Here is a 17,867-nt window from a genome sequence, read left to right on the forward strand (position 1 = left end):
ACTTATTTTTTCCAAAACAAATTAATTTATTCACATCTTTAAAAAATTTGTTCTCAAACTATATAACATAATAATTTACCCTTTTTAAATAACAAAATGTAGATAGTTTTCATAATTTTTAGTTTTATTATTAATACGATACAGTGTGAGTTTAAGTTTTGTGTGTGTGTGTTTTGTTGTGGGTGAGTGTGTGTGTGAAAAGTTAATGAAATTTTAAATTTCCAAGCTATACTCAAAGTTATAAATGATAAGAAAAAATACATAGCGGGAAGCGAGTGGGGTGGAGAAGAATAACTTAACTCTCATCATCACTGCCAGCAGCCTGTCGTGGTTTGGGTCCACCCGCTCGCTTAGCCATAATGATTTGATCCACTTTCAGAATGGTGGTGGCTGCACCAACTGCATACTTGAGACCCCAGAATTTGGATTGATATAGATCAAAGATCTTTGCCTTCACTGTATCGACTGTGTTGGCCTTCTCTGACTCAATGTCGTAGCCAGTGTTTTTGCCAGATTCGGAATTGTGTGCCAAATACAATTGATTAACAATTTCAGTGCCATTTGTGCCGGAATTCTCAGCCAAAGCCTTGGGGAAGACCTCCAAAGCATTGGCAAACTTACGCACAGCATATTGCTCCAAACCGGGCAATGTGTCGGCATAGGCAGACAACTGGACAGCCAATTCGATTTCGGTAGCACCAGCACCGGGCAAATAACGGCCATCTCGGCTCAGGCATTTGAAGTTGTTAACGCCATCATCTAGAGCACGCTCAATGTCATCCATGAAGTTATCAGTTGCACCGCGAATCACAATGGTGGCAATGCGCGAGTCCTTACCCTCGTTGCGGAATGCCACTATTGTGGTGTCCCCCAGCTCCTCGATGCACACCTTGTCGCAATAGCCCAATTCCTCTTGGCTGGGAGTGGTGATGCGGGGCAGAACTGTGGCATTCACCGAACGGCTAAGCCGACGCAAATCGAACTTGGAGTTCAAACGGACTGCCATAAGACCGTATTTGTTCAGGAAATGCAAGGCCATGTCTCCCACTTTACCGCCAGCAACAACCACCTTGACACCGGCATCGGCAATAGATTTAATCTGGGATTCCAGCAGACTCTCTTCACCGGACGAGAAGTTCATCAACTCATCTGCGGATTTGATCAGAACTGTGCCTTTGGTCTCAGTCTGAATAATGTCCACGGGGCAGGAGAAAATGACCACTTTGGCTTTCTCGGCATAGGTGATGTCACCCTCGACAAAACGCTTGAAGACCATACCACGAACCACCTCGGACTTTGACAGGCCGCTGCCCAGAATCTTGCAGATGCGTATATTATCGACATTGAAGGTGCCATCATCGGGAAGAATGGAAACGCAGGCCTTGCTAACTAAATCATTAAGGAAATCCTCCTGGCCGTACTGTTTGGACATGATTGCAGTTCGCAAAACTTCCTTGACCTTCTCCACATTGCGATAGTCTTCTACTTTGTGACATACCAATTTGGGCAGAATTTCAAGAGCTTTTTCCAAACCCTTCTCATAACCATCTGCTATCTCAGCAGTTGTAATGCCCAGACGTAGCAACTCCTCAGCGGATTCCAGCAGAGCTCCAGCTAAGACCACAACGAAATTGGTGCCATCTCCCACCTCGGCGTCCTGCATTTGACTGGCCATCACTATCAGCTTGGCTGCAGGATGTTCTACATCAAGTTCGCGCATTATGGTGCCCGCGTCGCTGGTCACAAACTGTTTCTCAATGTGATTGATAATCATTTTGTTCATGCCGTTCGGGCCATAAGCAGAGCGCATTGTCTGGGCAAACTCTTTGCAGGCGCTGATGTTCCGATAGACAGCCTCTTCCAAGCCCCTGTACATCTATCAAGGATAAATTTTGAGAATATAAAAAGAAAATTCGAGAAATTAGACATTTTTCATACACATGGTGGGAAAGGGAGACGAGGATGGCTGCATGATTGTAGATGACTAATCACGCGCTCCCCCGGTGCATGTTTTTCGTGTGAATTTCAATGAAATATAGCAAAAATCAAAATGTTTCTGCACATTTCTTCTATTTTACACTTACACGGGCTCCATCCTTGAGCATCTGAGACACTCCGGGTGCTTTGGGTACAGATAAAGCCATTTTTATACACAGACTTCAAATCTCACGGAGTTCAGGCAATGGCAATCAGTCGGTAAATGTGTTTATAACCTCAAAGGGAACATTCTCGACGACACGGTTTGCTGCAGCCCTGAAATTGGGGATGTGACGCAACTATCGATTAAACTTTATAGGGAATGATTGTGATGGCTCTAGCCCTGGCAACAAATTTGTCCAGTCCATCCCTGGTCCAGGTTGTTTGCCGCAAAACAACAACACGATGTCGCTGGCCAAGAAGCACGTGCTGGGCTTCTCACCCAATGGAGGACAATTCTTTGCCCTGGTTGACGAGCATGGAGTCCTTCGTATTTGGGATACAGAGGCCAATTCACTGAAACAAGAGTTTACACCGAACCTACATCTCTCTGGAGGCTGCACTGCTCTTACATGGGTTGCTGTGGACGCTCCACCAACTCCGCGTGCCAAAAAGTCTCGGAAGTCTCAGAATGATTCGGTGGTCGGCAGTAATAGATTGTACATAGCTCTAGGCACAGTGAAAGGCAATGTATCATTATTTTCTCTGACGGAGGGACAGGTAAGTGCACAAGAAAACAATGAGCTAAAGATGATGAATTAATTAAATTCAATTTTGGTCAGATCGAACGCACATTGAGCGGGGACAATCATGAGGGTCCAGTCACCTCAATTGCTTATAATCAGAACAAGGGACATTTGTATACAGTAGGAGCCGACTGTCGTGCCCTGGTGTGGTCTATAACCGAAGAACGTTGCATTGCCGACTGGCAGGTGGGACCCGAAAAGCCGCATAATATTGTTTACCTGGCTACAAGTCGGTCATTAGCTGTAGGAGCACGTTCGCTTAAGATCTTTGACGTTGAGACCAAAGAATTGGTTGAAACATTCACTGGGCACTCAAGCGACATAAATGCTATGACCAGCATAGCTGACAATGATGTAGAATACATACTAACCACAGCTCGCATGGAGCGAGTCATTAGTTTCTGGAAAATTGATAAACGAGGCAAAAATAAGGCTTCAGCTTGCACATTGCTAATGGAGGATCTGGCGTACTGTTTGGCCAGTGAAGTACGCACCGAGGATGGTTCATTGCGGGTGGCGAGTGTGACACGAAATGGCAATATTCACATATATTTACTTAACATAAATAGGTAAATATTTACATTCATTTCTGAGCTCAAAATTCTCTTTATGTATATTCTCGTTTAACGTTAGCCTCTCATCAGAGAAATATATTAAGCCGAAAGTTTCCCTGCAAATAGCCTCAGATGGAGCCGAGACTGTGGAACCCCTTCATGCTGTTGCCGCCCATTTTGTTCAAGATAAAAATCGAACCCATGAAATTCTCTTTGGCTATGGCAGCCGCAGTTTACTGCAGTTCGAACGTTTTACTCCCAACTATGCCGAGAAATTAAATGTCATTGTGAGAGCCGATCCCAAGAAATTATATGCCAAAAAACAACAAAAAGATGGACCCATCACCGGCCTAAAAACCGAAATACCCAGGGATAATATAAAGAGAGTAGAGTACAATAGTGCTTTGCCAATTTCCAAGAAAAAAGTACAAAATGAGGTTCCCATGGAGGCGAGATTGCAACATTTGCAATTGACTGCCACAAAACCAACGGCCAATAAATTGCAAATGCAGAGCAAGACTCAACTATTGATGCAGGCATTGCACAGTAAGGACCAGACAATGATACAATCAGTGCTTAATACCCTTGATACAGAAACTATACAATTGACTTTGGAACGTCTCCCGTTAGAGTATGTGAATCCATTGGTTAATGAATTATCCCAGTTGCTACAAGGCAAGCATGCAAGGTGAGTAGATGGGATCCAATAACTGAAATAAATTAGTAACTTATTTATCTGCATTTTAGTGTCGCCTGTGGACTACGTTGGTTACGCATCCTAGCCTCGACCCACACTAGTGTCCTAATGTCCGAGGACAAGGACGCATTACGTGATAAATTGGGCATTTGCCTGGGCATTGCAGAGCAGCGTATGAGATGTCTCACTGAAGCTTTGCAGTAAGTAGATTTATTTATTTATTTTAAGTCATCTTATTATCACCACCATGACTCTTTTGTTTATTTGATCTAATATTTTGTTTGGGATTCTCAATTGTACCATGTCGACACTCGCAGATTTCGGCATAGAAATGCAATTTAGAATGAAGTATAGTGTCTATATGAAATCGTTGAAAAGTCCACGAATTGGTGGCACGTTCACCTATAGCATAGTAAAGCGTATTAAAGCCCTCAAATCGATATGTAATCATCACAGGATAATGCTTTTGCATTACCTTGGAAACGCTAATAATAAAACGTACTTTGGCCACGGCCAATGGATTAGGGCAACGAGGAGTGGGTCGCGAAAAATGGGCATCGACAAAGTAAATTGATCCCTTGACAGGTACATCATGTCGCTTCATATTACTGAGCACAACGCATTTTGTATCTGGCGTTAGTTGCCATTTGGTTATAAAGTCACGAATCTCTGAGATAACATTGCCATATGCAAATTCTCCAATTCTCATCCAATGACGCACTGAGACGCTAGTATGCGACTTCGTCTGACTATAGAGATTGATTGTAGCTGCTGCCATTGTTGATGCTCCATCGTGCAAATCAGCCACAACAACATCTAGAATATCCGAGTCTTCGTCCTCAGCATTCGTTTTGAGCGGATTGGGATACTTGTAACAAAATAGACCACGGGGATCTGACTCGATAATGAGAACAGCTTCACAAAGTACAGCGTCAACCATTTCGGCAACGCACTCCAAGTCGGCATCATCACAGAGGGGCATATTGCATATAGCCAAAGGATTATAGGTATCTTTAGCTTCAGTCACCGATCCTCTAATACATTCGTCAAACTCAGACGATGCGTCATCATCGTTGGTAATTGGTGCGGTGGGCAGTAAAGCATCTACGTTCATGACTTCGTTAGCCTTAAAGGACATTTTGTTTATTAAATAATGTACGCCTTAATTTTGATTTTTAAGTTATGAATATGTTTCTATTTTATTGTCTTGGCCTACTCTTTTTTAGAATAACGGGACGCGTCAATTTGATTATAAACCAAATGAAACGCAATGCCGACAATCATTTGAATGATAATGGTGTACTCATTGTCGACGAGAATCAGAGTAAGTTGTCCTTATATTACATATTAAACTCTATTAAACACTTTCCTATGTCATTCAGATGAGGCTCAAGAAGCACAGTACGATGATAACAATTGGAGTGATCTGGAAGAGGATGATAATGTCAGTTCAGAGGATGACGGAGATAATAATGTTGATATGACAGCCGATGATGATGTGGCTGCTGATGAAGAGGATATTATAATGACTCAAGATTCGGATAATTCAGATAATTCGGACGATTCATCAGACCCAACAGACTCATCTGGAGAGGAGTAATACTTTTTTTTGTTATAAATAAAACTCACGATTTTCCAAACACAATTTTCATTTAGGTACATTTATTTCCATGTTAATATTTTATCAACTACATTTAATAACAGATTGAAAGCCAATTAATGAGATTTTATTTATTTTTGCGCCAACAACACAAAACGAAGGAACGATTTCCAATGCTAAACAATATTTGTGCAAAGAATATAGTTTATGTTTGTTTTCAGTTTAAGAACAATGTTTACTATGCAACAAATAGCCACCAATTTGTATTTTGTTTACTTCCAATTAGCTTTAATAAAATTAATTAAACCATTTGTCGAGCCATCATGCGATGAGACTTCATTACAATGATCAAGCTCCGGTTCAATAGCCTTGGCCAACTGCTTGCCCAATTCAACGCCCCATTGATCGAACGAATTGATGTCCCAGATGATACCCTGGACAAAGATTTTATGCTCATAGAGCGCTGCAAGTGAAAGGAAACCAAAGGTTAATTAAAAGTTTATTATTTCATGTTTTGCACTCACCTATCAAAGCGCCCAAGGTGAATGGTGACACCTTCTTGACGACAATTGAATTTGTTGGACGATTGCCCACAAAGACCTTGTGGGGCAAGAGGTTCTCAAGCTCATTACCACACACACCGGCCTTGGACAGTTCTTCGCGGGCCTGATCAGCGGTCTTGCCCATCATTAGAGCCTCCGTTTGGGCTAGGAAATTAGAAAGAAGAATCTTGTGATGTTTACCTCCGGAGATTGGATTATGCGTTTGAGCTGGGGCAATAAAATCGCAGGGTATCAGACGAGTGCCCTGATGGATAAGTTGATAGAATGCATGCTGTCCATTTGTGCCTGGTTCGCCCCAGACAATTGGTCCTGTATTATAGTTGACGGGTTTTCCCGATTTGCTAACAAATTTGCCATTACTCTCCATATCACCCTGCTGGAAGTAGGCAGCGAAGCGATGCAAGTACTGGTCATAGGGTAGGAGGGCATGAGTCTCAGCATTATAGAAATTCGAATACCAGACACCCAATAGAGCCAGAATAACGGGAGCCTATAAGAGCAAATTCAATTAGAAAAGAATTAATCGATAAATCTTTTCAAGCACAACTCACATTTTTCTCCAGGGGAGTTGTCTTGAAATGATTATCCATATAGTGAGCACCATCCAGCAACTGTTCAAAGTTCTCAAAACCTATGGACAGGCAGATAGACAAGCCAATGGCAGACCAAAGAGAATAACGTCCTCCAACCCAATCCCAGAAACCAAACATGTTAGCGCTATCAATGCCGAATGCTGTGACCTTTTCCTTGTTGGTTGATAGGGCCACAAAATGCTTGGCGACTGCTTCCTCCTGAAAAAAACAAAACATTTGAGAAATTAGAGACACATTTCTCAATTAGTATCTTTTACACTTACATCCTTGGCATGTTCCAGCAGCCAGGATTTGGCCGAAGTAGCATTCGTGATGGTTTCCTGAGTGGTAAATGTTTTCGAGGCAATAATAAAGAGAGTTGTCTCATAGTTGACTTTCTTTAGGACCTCTGCCATATGGGTGCCATCAATGTTGGAAACGAAATGGGAATGCAAACCCTTGCCATAGGGTTTCAGAGCTTCGGTCACCATTAGAGGACCCAAGTCGGAGCCACCGATACCAATGTTGACAACATCGGTAATTTGCTTGCCGGTGCATCCGCGCCAAACACCAGAAATCACCTTATTGGTGAATTCCTTCATGTGTGCTAATTCGGCACGCACATCGGGCATAACATCACGGTCATCCACCAGGACAGGATCCAAGCTACGGTTACGCAACGCGGTATGGAGGACTGCTCGGTTCTCGGTAATATTAATATGCTGGCCACTGAACATGGCATTGCGAGCCACGTCGACGCGCCTTACTTTGGCTAGCTCCAATAGCATTGGCCACACCTCATCGTTGACTCGATTCTTGGAATAATCCAGCAAAATCTCACCATCGTTTGGAGTATGTAGACGTAAGCTGATAAACAAAATGTGAAATTACAATCACTCAATCGGATGACCTCGAAGTTCGTCTTCAAGTCGACCTTATGCAAGGACAAATGTGAGGGGTGGGAGGGCAAGGACAAATTTGAAGGTGAAATTGTATGAATTGTGTGCCGCACCTGTATTTGGAGAACCGTTTGGGGTCATTCACAAACAAATCCTTAATAACAATATCCTTGCTGTGGGCATTATAGTATTCTTGAAGCTTCTTGAAGACAGCCTCTTGATTGAGAGCAGGCAATGTACCAGCCATTTTCCTTCAGAGAGTGTGGGAGGTAGTAGTGGGAGAAGGTCGCAAGTAGATCTAGTTAAAACACCACGAAAAACACAACTGAAATCACAATGAAACGAAACACTTTACTTAAACGTTGTGGTCGTATTGCTTATTGTTATTATCTGGCTCCGGCAAATATCCGGAACGATTCTCCACAACACCGCCGTTGTTGTAAAATGGCAAAAGATACGGACTGGAAAAAAATGAAGCCCCAAACCAACCACAATTCCGGAGGTCAAATGAATATCAAACACCAGGCCAGGGTTGTCAAGTCTGTGCCGCTTTTCAATTGATAAGCCGAATTCATTAAAAAATTTAAGGACGATTTGATAAACTTTTAATTTTGAGTTTCTAAAAAATTCAAAATTTCTCTAGTAAAATTTGATTGATAAACATAAACACACGCTATATATGAATGCTAACTTGTTACAAAAAATATTTTAAAATCTTATCTACACAATTTTTGCTTTTGAATATGCCGCTATAGGTTCATTAGAGCATTGCTGGTCACACTCTCTGCGGGAAAAAATTTGAAATTCCATATAAAAAAAGTTAGTTCCTTACGCCCGTGTACTGTTTATAAATCATTGCAAGATGAGGAGATGGATGTCAATAAATGATATACATTTAAGTAAAAATGAATACCAAAGTTTATGTACCCTTGCAAGACTTGTCCATAATATTTTTTCCAAACTTTTTATTGGTAACTTAATTCATCACTGCACAGACAAAGGGCAAGGGTATAATAAATATATAAACAAATCTGATATTTTTTGGTTTTCGAACGTAAACAGTTTAATACTCGAACTATGGATGGTCAAATCTCGGCACGGCAAAACCTTATGCACCATCCCCAAAGAGATTGTGGATGATCGCCAGTGGGAATCGGGCCTAATTTTAACTTTTGAATATTAAAAGTTGACTTTTTCAGGAAGTCAATGAAACTTACTGGATTTCAGAAAATTAAACCCGTTTTGTAAATAAAATTTGTGATAACTTTCTGCTCGTTTTCTGCCTTGGCTGTATTACATTGCTCACTTTTAAAATGTATGTTTTTTGCTGTCCAGAAAAGTAAAAAACATTTTTTTTTCAGTTTGGAATTTCATATTTTCCCCGCAGATAAATAACCGCTACCTGTTAAGTGTGGCCAGCTAATGCTCTAGTGAGCCTGTAGCTTATTTGACCTCCGGAATTTTGGTTGGTTTGGGGCTTCATTTTTTTCCAGTACGTATCTTTTTTCATTTTACAACAACGGCGATGTTTATTTATTTATTATTTATAACAATAAGCCAAAACAAAAATAGGCTCACTGCGGCTTAGACTTGGCGGTAATAGCGCCCTCTATCTTAACAATTGTGTGCCTATCGATAACAACGACTAACAAAATGGCGGCTACTTAATTAGTTGTTGTTGTAGTTTTTTCAACAAAAATAAAAAAAAAAACACCCAAATTATAAACAAATTGAACAGAAATTTACAAAAGTTAATGAAACACCGTGAACCAATGCAAAAGTGTCGATAGAGAGCGTAAAGAGAATAAAAGTGTGGGGAAGAGCGTAAAACAGAGTGAACTAATACAGATATCGAAATCAGACGTGCAACAAGTGTAAAGTATTTAAAAAAAGAAACAAAAAATGTTTAACTATGCCATAAGGCCACCTGGCCGGAGGTAGTGGCCACATTGATACATAAAAGTGGGTGATTAAAATAAAACAAGGAGCACAATAAACTCTCTTGTCTCATCTTTGTGTCGTCGTCTGCACACGTAACCTTGTGGGCGCGTAGCACGGAAGCTGGTTGTCTGGCTTGGGCTTGGGCTTGTGTGGCATACACATTGTGTGCTCTTGCCGTTTGCCTTTTGTATGTATGTGGTGAGAATGAGAATTGGAATATAGGAATTGTGCGATTCGACTTAAAACAAATTCGTCTCGTAAATTACAGCAGACGTTTCGACTAAGGCACTTAATTAATCCGCATAAGAGAGAGAGTGAGAGATAGAGAGAGCGAAAAAGAGAGACGTCGGGTACGTCAAAATACGGAGAATATGGAACAGTCTGCCCCAGGAGCTGGACCGGGCAGTGGTAGTAGTAGTAGTGGATCTGTGGCTAACGAACAGCCACAGACAAAGAGGCAAAAGATTGACAAGCAATTGAAGACGACACAGCCACCGCCACCGGATATACTCGATAGCAATGGAAATACGAATCACAATAAAAATCATCATTTATGCTCATCTCTATCCTCATCCTCCACCCATTCGCTCTCATTGCCGAGCAGCTCGAATAATTCACCAACCACAACGCCGTGCAGTTCGAGAGCCACTTCCTATGCCCAGCTGGAGGCGGTTGATATTGCCACAGGTGCCGCAGTCACCAAGGATGAAGTTGATCGTGCCGCCAAATTGCCAGACTTACTGACCACTACCACCACCACGAACACCACAAATAGTTTAAGTAGCTTAAGTAATAATTTAAGTAAGTCGCCTCCAGTTCCAGCTGATGAAATGTTAGAATTTGAGCAATCCCTCACCCGGCAGTGCCTGTGTGGTGTGTCAGAGCGCACGCTCCGCAAACCCTTTCAGTCCCATTACTCACACGACTCCAATGGTCAGAAACGGATAGCTAACCTGCGGGAGTGGCCCACCAATAAACTCCTGCAATTCCTTTCCAATCTACAGCTCCTCTTCGATATATATCTGAAGCAAAACTCAAAGGGATTCATTTGTACGCGCATCATGGATGTCTGCGACGCTCTCATACGAAACGATCACAAACTGATCGATGAGATCATTGTCCTGGCCGGCTATAACAATTCCTATGTGCAATTCCTGGCAGGACGTGTGCTAGCCGCATTTCTGGTGATTGCCAAACAGGAACTAAATGATGAGTGGCTACAAAAGATTATTGATCAGCTGTTTAATTTCGATCAGCTGGATCACTTGGCCGTGCAAAAGATTCACTTTAGTCTGGACATTATTAAGAGAATCGTGGAATGGAAGGATATTGAGCTGCATCCCCTTGAAGATGAATGGACGGCGACGACGACGACGACGGGGTCAACAACAGCAGCGGCGTCATCAGCTGAAGCGTCTGTGAGCTATATGCATTTTCCAGTGCAGGATCAACCGCTGGCCACAAACTATTTCGCGCTACAGTTTCGCGAAGAGGGATCTGAAGACATTGAACCGTCAGAGGAGGAGAACAGAGAGCGGGAAAGGGAAAGACCTAGACTGTACCATGAGGAACAACAGCAAATAACACACTCCACCGCCTCGCATCCGAACGCCACTGGCTGTCATGTGGTGACGCTAACCGATTCGGAAAGTTTCGATACAACGCACCTGAAATGTATTACCATTCAAAAGTTGGAGCACAAATGGCCTACTCTGGTAAAGAACATGTCGGAGCTGATGTCACCAGCCGCTACTGTCGCTACCACAGGGAATCATCAGTATGCAGCCGAGCATTGTGTGCTCAATTTTCTGCAGCTGTGGGAGAACATAATTTCCGTGAAGGCGAATTTGTCCATCGATGAGACACGACCGTTCTATGCCCAGTTGGATAAATTTGAGCTATTGCTCAATCACAGTCTGTCGTGCACCGTGTACAAGCAAATGCTGTGCCTATTCAACGAGGCTCTCTGCTATGGCTCCACACTAGCGCTGCAGGACATGCTGCCCGAGGAGACATGCAAGCTCGCCCATCAAATTGTCTGCCATGTACGTGGATTTCGTATATTCGAGTCGTTACCCCGCCGGCAACCGGACAATATGGTCAGTCTATTGGGCTATCATGGTCGACCACTAAACTATCCTATCAATGGCGTAGTTGGTCAATTGTCTAACCATTCGGATGCCATTCAGATGCAAGAGGGTACAAGTGCTGTGCCACCAGCTGTGGAAATGGACAAAACCCTGTTGCAGAAAATGGTCCTATTGGTGCTCAAATCCATAGCGGTTACCGTCAAGGAGATACGCAGTGATTCCTCCGATTCTTCGATAGATTCCACTGACTATGATATTCAGGATATGCTTCTTATCGAACGATCCATCCGCGATGTGTTAAGCAAACTGGAGACGTTCATTAAGCAAACATTAGAATTTCATCCGGAGTGTCATTTCAGTAAGATTTTGATACATTTGTTTGATGATCAGGATGATCATTTAATTGAGGCCATGGTGTGCACTCTGGATGTAACATCGGGCCTGTCGTTTCGTAATAATGCTTTCCACGAGCTGGTGGCCATGCTGAATCCAGTGTATACATTCCTCGAATTTCTTAAAATGATATCGAATAGCTCCGATTTATTGTTGGATTTGCTTGTCAGCAATGAGACCTGTTTCCTGCTCTATCTGTTGCGTTTGCTCAAATACATCCGCATGAATTGGACAAGTTTTGTACACAGCTGTCACAGTTTCGGAATGGGAAATGCCATGCTAGATGAAGCCATGGGTGTTCTTATACGGCTACGTCTACAAATATCCCGCCTGGTTTCACGTCAATTATATCCGTATGACATATCACCGGTGCTGCGACTTCTCGAGAGTTGTGAAAGTCTCTACGAGGGCAACGAGCTTAGTTAAATGAATAATTAATGAATTGTCTATTTCCGTTTAATTTTTACAAATTTTGTTTTTTTTTTTTTTAATATGTAATGTGTGTGCTCTTTAAAATACGTAATTTATTTTAATTTAATATGGAAATAGCCTAAACTAGCACAAAATCTGATAAAAAGCCTTAAACTATATATATATATATATATATAACTCTATATATATATAAGATCTTTGATCGATTCCATTTTACCATTCACAAACTTACTCACTCACTCACTCACCAATCGTGCCGATGCTGATGCCTTTTTTACTCGTACATAAAAAAAATTGTATGTAATTTCTTAGTAGGTACTGAATTCCAAAACAAGAAAGTAAATCTTAGTCTAGAATTATTTTTAAATCTCTTGCCCTTAAGTAGGATAATCGCTCAATTGGTGCAATTTTTATAAACAAAAAAGAAAAAAAAAACAAAACAAGAGAGAATGAAACTTGAGAGATTTGTGTATAAACTGTGTCTTAAAACTAATTGCCAGGGCGTAAATAGAAATGTATTTTTTACTTGAACATGAATAATATATATATATATAAAACACTGCTTAATTATTTGCAAAACAAATCGAGTAAGAGACTCGAGTCTTAAGTCGTTTAATTCGTTGTGGAAGTTAAGTATTAATGGCATTTCAATGACGATTTATCATGCGTACACGACGTTTGGAAGAGTCTGGAAGTGTTGGATTCGCCATGTCTGGCCCAAGTGGCAAGGGGGCCAAACTTGACAGACTTATAACCGATCCGCGTTTAACCAGCTGGGCGGTATGTTGAGGATATAAATATGGATTAATATTGATGGGCACCGAAGACCGACGATTCATAGCCATAGCTGCTGGAGTGGAAAACATATAGACTGATAAGACAAGGCAGCTGTCAGGCAGATTTAAGATGCTTACGGGCATCCCCTCCTCCAGCTAGAGCAGCAATGGAGCTATTAATGGGCCTATATAATGGCACCATGGGCTGTTGTCGACCTGTGGCTACTTCCTCTGCAATTGTATACTTATAGCGATCAACGGATATGGAACGGACTTCTCTTAAAATCGCTTGTCTACGCTGCAGCACAGGCGAATCATCCGGAACTATTTTTTTTTTTAGGGGGAGGTAAAAATTTTTCGCAATACGAATTGCATATAATAGAACACATAGAAAAGTTGTAGCTTTTGATAGTGATCACAGGAAAGTAGACAATAATTTTATTTTTTACTTAAACACACATGTATATATAGTATAACATTTATAAATAGAGGACAGAATATAAGGATATATATATATATATATATATATATGTATAGTATATATACAATCGCATCAGTACAGTTTCACCGAAATGTGAAAGGATTATAGGGTATAAAGTGAAGTTATAGCACACGTACATACATAATACTGATAGAAGATTGGGTGCACTTACAATTTTAAAAAATAAATAAAAAAGAAAATAAATCTTGGTTTTTTTTTTTTGCATAGAGTATAGAAAATTCAATATTTATACTATAATGCATTTTCCGAAAAAGTCAGAAAATTTTTGTGTTTTGTTGTATATAAAGTTTTGTTTTTTGGACAGCAGGTGAATAGTGGGTGCTACATAATACACAGAAAGTCAAGTTTAGTATAGTGTAACACAATTAGCATTAACAATAAGTTTAATTGAAAAAAAAAAAAAACAAAAGGCGCCTACACTGGCTTTAGTCCCATTATCTATATCGAATTCTAGCGACAGATCTCAGTGTAGGCACCGCTTAAAATTTATATTGTAGTTACTGTTTGTGTTGATCCCTTAAATTATTTAGGACGATTCATAATCATCTCAAAACCCTTAAAACTTGGGCAAACTTTTTGCTGAAATACCTTTTGAGGCCCGCCGATCTTGCTTATGGGCCTGAGCATAGGATTGCAGGGAGCAGCGCCTCAAACGTTTATCTCCTTTATTCTGCTATACAAAAACAATTCAATACAAATTCACCAAAGTAAATAAATTTATTTCTAATATAATAATTACCGATTTATAATGCTGATTGATATCAGAGGCAGCCTTTAGCAATAAGTAGATAAAGACCAAAGCAAAGAGATAAATAATTGGTTCCGCTGTATTGGATTTCTTTTTTTTAGCTTCCAAAAGTTTGCCATTTTTTGAGTTTTTGTTACGTTTCAGACTTTTAAGCCCCGAAAATGTCTTGGATGATGTCTTTAGATTGTCGTCATTAAACGGTTCGGATATGTCTTTTTGAAAAATTTGTAATTTTTGACAGGTCGGTTTGTCTTGAGATTCCAGTTGAATTTCATTTTCTGTTGAGGGTGGCAGATTAGAGGCAGCCACGCCTGTTTTCACATAGTATATATAGTTACGTTGCAATCCGGCCGCCGTTAGATACATAGTACAAAGTACTATGAGGATGCCCAAGGGCACTACATGATGATTATTGTTTGTATTATTTCTGCTCGGCGATTTAATTTCTTCCTCAGAAATTGTTTTTTCCTTGGCCAACGATTTCATTTCTCGCAAAAGAGAGGAAGTCTCTTTGTTGTTGTGTTTGTTTGTTTTCGCTCTGTATTGATTCACCAGTTGACCGAGTCCTACTTCTTTTCAAGTGGGGAAAATCGATAAGGATTGACTGACTGACGACGCGTTACATATTGACTTGAATTAAATTGAAGCTATCGCAGACAATTGTTGCATATGATAAATATTTATATTTATGTATTATGTAGTTTTAGTTTATTTTAGGATTTTTAGTAATTTTAACAATAGATTAAAAACTGATTTTTTTGAGCAAATACTCTGCTCTCTACGGCGTACACATTTTAGTGTATATGTGATATATGTTTATATATATGTATGTATGTATATCTATGTTTGTATGTATGTATATACACAATTTAGCTTAGGAAGTACGTTATTATTTAAATTATCGCTTTTGATTGGAGTTTTAGATTTTATTCAGCAAATGTTGCGTCTCGGAAAATGTTGATGATAAATCAGTTAACTGATCAAGAATATCTGAAAAATTTTACAAATATTCCGTTAAGTGTTTGGACAAAAAAGAATATATATATGAGAATTTTTGTTTTACCGCTAATTTGCAAATTGACCGATTGATTATTGGTTATGGATTTATAAAGTTTACGACTCTCGGCCATATTCTGACGCTTAAACATCATTGTTCGAAGACTTTCTTCTAAAATTTAAAAAAATTTAATAAAACTCTCAAATGATTAACTGTTTATATACTCACTTCGCCTTATACTAGCATAAGCATTCGATTTCGTTGATTTGTTTTTCTCAGCTGGATTATCTTTTGTATTTTCCGTTGCTACAGGTTTCATTTGTCTTTGATTGCGGCTTCTACGCTCCCGAGTGTCGTAGAGTATGCTTCTTTGACTTGGTAATATGGCCGAAAGATCGAGTTTAGCTTCATTAACATTTGTCTTTCCTAAAGACTGTTCGGTTTCTTCTTGTGGCATTCCTTCTTTTGTGTTTGTTTGCAAGCAGCTGTGCAGTTTCCGTAGAATACTTCGCATTATTTTAAATCGTTTGATAATACGTTGTGGCTCGACTTGAGATGCACACATGAGTATGGCCTTACATTCTCGCCACATTCGAACAAATTGTTGAAAATATTCCACACCTTTGCCGCATTTGCTTTCCTTCAATACCTTCTCATTGACCGCCAGTTGGAAATGCTCCAACAGCAGCATAGCCATTTGATTCAAGTCCATCAAAGGCGTCTTTGCGAAATTCTTCTCTGCCAATTGTATGCCATCTGTGAGTATATCCAAATAACAACCCACCAGAGCTCCACTATCAATGATCTCGTGCATAGCCGTTTTGAATTTCATAATTTCTTCATTGAAATGCTGTTCTAGAATCTCCGAGTGAAGATCAGTGCCACTGGCTTGCAATGAGGGTATTAAACTGGTGTCCAATGATTCAAATGACGCCAAACAACTGCGTACTATGGTCTTCACTGCAAAGAAAAGAAAAATGGTGTAAATTGATTTTATCTTTTAAATAAAATATAAATACTTTTAAGATTGGGTGCAAATGCCACTGCGAATACGCCAATTTGCATGGCACGATCAACATTGACATCAAAATCGGCTATGAAATCATCCGATAAGGCAGTATCACCCTGTCTTAGGACATTCCGTATTTTGTCAACTGAAAATTTTTCAATATCCAAAAAACACTGGAAAACCAAACGCAAGAGGGCCTCATTAATGAAATCCTCCAATTGATATAAAGCTTGCTCCATGGTCATAGTTTTCAATTTGATATTTGAAGCTGAAAACGAGGTCTGGCATTCCGCTTGAAAGGCTCCAAACTCTCGCATTACCTGGTCATAGAAATTAATTAGTATATATATATTAGAGTATAAATATTCTTAAAGCAAAATTGATACCTTTTGGCACAGAGCACTCAAGGCTCGCTTATCCTCTTGCAAGGCTACATTAGCAAACGATAAAGTTTGGCTCAACACAGAATCGATGGAGCTACCAACGCGTCTGCATAGATGCATTGTATCCTTGGGACACGACAGGATCTCAGACACATTGACATAGCTATTCTCCTCATTATAATTGCTGAATGGAGCAAGGGTATCCAAAATTGAATCTACTAGATCGAGAAAGGACTGTCCCTCTGTATTCAGAACTAGATCATCCTGTTTGGAATTCTTATCTGGACATATGCGTAGCATACGCTTTAGACACCATCTCGCACGTTCCACAAAATGATGATGACTTGCCTGCGGAATATCATCAAGGTCAACTAAGTCACTTGTCATTTTTCTTTTACTTACAGCGATCTTAGCGGCGCATGATTTCTCTACCTTCACGATATTCTCGAGTTGGCGAATGCAAATCATAATCTGCGTTAAACATAAACATATCATTTCCACTGCCTCATTTTGAATAGACATGTATTTATGAACCGCCGATGAGAATTCCAAGAGAGCGGCACAAAAGTTCTATCGAAAGAAATCAAATTTAGCAAATTAAATTGTTCCTGATCAGGTACTGATCTCCCTCGAGGACTCACATTTAACCAGTTTATGCGTTTATTACTATCATCAGAACATTTACTCAGTTCAAAAAGACAGTTTTCAAGCTTGGCTCTCAGCAAGTTCATCGTGTACTTAATTTTTTAATATATCCTTTGTTTTACTTCTCGGTAAATAATGTCTTTTTTTGAATCTTGGCTTGGGACATAAGCGCAGAAAGGGGGGTTTTTATTTATTTTACCCAATCAATCTCAATATACCAAACGTGATGTCAAAAGAAACATTTTTTATTCGAAAGCAGGACATCATAAATACGTTTTCAGTTTAGTGTCTTGTTTTTGTCACATAATTAAATTAAATTATAAACAACAAAAAAATCGAAAAA

General features: G+C 40.0%; 8 protein-coding genes across 13 annotated transcripts; 2 read left to right on the top strand and 6 right to left on the bottom strand.

Annotated features, from left to right (window-relative positions):
* Window positions 1-103: 103 nt before the first annotated feature.
* Window positions 104-2,242, bottom strand: CCT8 (chaperonin containing TCP1 subunit 8). The gene is made up of 2 exons (XM_068290559.1): window positions 2,085-2,242; window positions 104-1,876 (listed from the first exon to the last, which is right to left on the bottom strand). Exons 1-2 carry the CDS (start codon window positions 2,142-2,144, stop codon window positions 296-298), a joined length of 1,641 nt encoding a protein of 546 aa, XP_068146660.1. The 5' UTR covers window positions 2,145-2,242; the 3' UTR covers window positions 104-295.
* Window positions 2,243-2,344: 102 nt separating this feature from the next.
* Window positions 2,345-5,690, top strand: LOC137576204 (WD repeat-containing protein 43). The gene is made up of 6 exons (XM_068289169.1): window positions 2,345-2,697; window positions 2,760-3,292; window positions 3,357-3,965; window positions 4,025-4,174; window positions 5,201-5,298; window positions 5,357-5,690. The coding sequence occupies exons 1-6, from the start codon at window positions 2,383-2,385 to the stop codon at window positions 5,572-5,574; spliced, it is 1,923 nt and encodes a 640-aa protein (XP_068145270.1). The 5' UTR covers window positions 2,345-2,382; the 3' UTR covers window positions 5,575-5,690.
* LOC137577701 (uncharacterized) lies at window positions 4,198-5,166 on the bottom strand. The gene has a single exon (XM_068291235.1). It carries the CDS (start codon window positions 5,110-5,112, stop codon window positions 4,198-4,200), a length of 915 nt encoding a protein of 304 aa, XP_068147336.1. The 5' UTR covers window positions 5,113-5,166.
* Pgi (glucose-6-phosphate isomerase) lies at window positions 5,606-8,200 on the bottom strand. Of its 2 annotated transcripts, none has more exons than XM_068289170.1 (6): window positions 8,098-8,200; window positions 7,722-7,933; window positions 6,994-7,576; window positions 6,689-6,928; window positions 6,099-6,627; window positions 5,606-6,037 (listed from the first exon to the last, which is right to left on the bottom strand). In XM_068289170.1, exons 2-6 carry the CDS (start codon window positions 7,853-7,855, stop codon window positions 5,847-5,849), a joined length of 1,677 nt encoding a protein of 558 aa, XP_068145271.1. In that variant the 5' UTR covers window positions 7,856-7,933; window positions 8,098-8,200; the 3' UTR covers window positions 5,606-5,846. The 2 variants fall into 2 exon arrangements, with proteins under 2 accessions (XP_068145271.1, XP_068145272.1); XM_068289171.1 differs by lacking the exon at window positions 8,098-8,200 and adding an exon at window positions 7,964-8,097 and having other exon boundaries at window positions 7,722-7,859.
* Window positions 8,201-9,238: 1,038 nt separating this feature from the next.
* Window positions 9,239-13,021, top strand: lin (protein lines homolog). Of its 4 annotated transcripts, none has more exons than XM_068289117.1 (2): window positions 9,239-9,747; window positions 9,818-13,021. In XM_068289117.1, exon 2 carries the CDS (start codon window positions 9,921-9,923, stop codon window positions 12,456-12,458), a length of 2,538 nt encoding a protein of 845 aa, XP_068145218.1. In that variant the 5' UTR covers window positions 9,239-9,747; window positions 9,818-9,920; the 3' UTR covers window positions 12,459-13,021. The 4 variants fall into 4 exon arrangements, with proteins under 4 accessions (XP_068145218.1, XP_068145220.1, XP_068145219.1 ...); XM_068289119.1 differs by having other exon boundaries at window positions 9,821-13,021; XM_068289118.1 differs by having other exon boundaries at window positions 9,239-9,740.
* On the bottom strand, window positions 12,967-13,655 carry LOC137577929 (uncharacterized; the record flags this gene model as incomplete). Its single annotated transcript, XM_068291529.1, has 2 exons — window positions 12,967-13,311; window positions 13,379-13,655. Coding segments are annotated over 2 exons (477 nt in total), but the record flags the coding sequence as incomplete, so codon positions are not given.
* A 140-nt stretch (window positions 13,656-13,795) lies between these two features.
* On the bottom strand, window positions 13,796-15,021 carry LOC137576176 (uncharacterized). 2 transcript variants are annotated; one of them, XM_068289123.1, is made up of 2 exons: window positions 14,482-15,021; window positions 13,796-14,415 (listed from the first exon to the last, which is right to left on the bottom strand). In XM_068289123.1, the coding sequence occupies exons 1-2, from the start codon at window positions 14,974-14,976 to the stop codon at window positions 14,299-14,301; spliced, it is 612 nt and encodes a 203-aa protein (XP_068145224.1). In that variant the 5' UTR covers window positions 14,977-15,021; the 3' UTR covers window positions 13,796-14,298. The 2 variants fall into 2 exon arrangements, with proteins under 2 accessions (XP_068145224.1, XP_068145225.1); XM_068289124.1 differs by having other exon boundaries at window positions 13,797-14,412.
* A 129-nt stretch (window positions 15,022-15,150) lies between these two features.
* On the bottom strand, window positions 15,151-17,689 carry Spt (Spitting Image). Its single transcript, XM_068289121.1, has 7 exons — window positions 17,521-17,689; window positions 17,282-17,449; window positions 16,883-17,227; window positions 16,507-16,816; window positions 15,716-16,447; window positions 15,554-15,658; window positions 15,151-15,480 (listed from the first exon to the last, which is right to left on the bottom strand). The coding sequence occupies exons 1-7, from the start codon at window positions 17,608-17,610 to the stop codon at window positions 15,410-15,412; spliced, it is 1,821 nt and encodes a 606-aa protein (XP_068145222.1). The 5' UTR covers window positions 17,611-17,689; the 3' UTR covers window positions 15,151-15,409.
* Window positions 17,690-17,867: the final 178 nt, after the last annotated feature.

This window comes from Drosophila tropicalis, unplaced genomic scaffold (assembly GCF_018151085.1).
Source record: "Drosophila tropicalis isolate 14030-0801.00 unplaced genomic scaffold, ASM1815108v1 contig_593, whole genome shotgun sequence".
Classification (NCBI taxonomy): Eukaryota; Metazoa; Arthropoda; class Insecta; order Diptera; family Drosophilidae; genus Drosophila; species Drosophila tropicalis.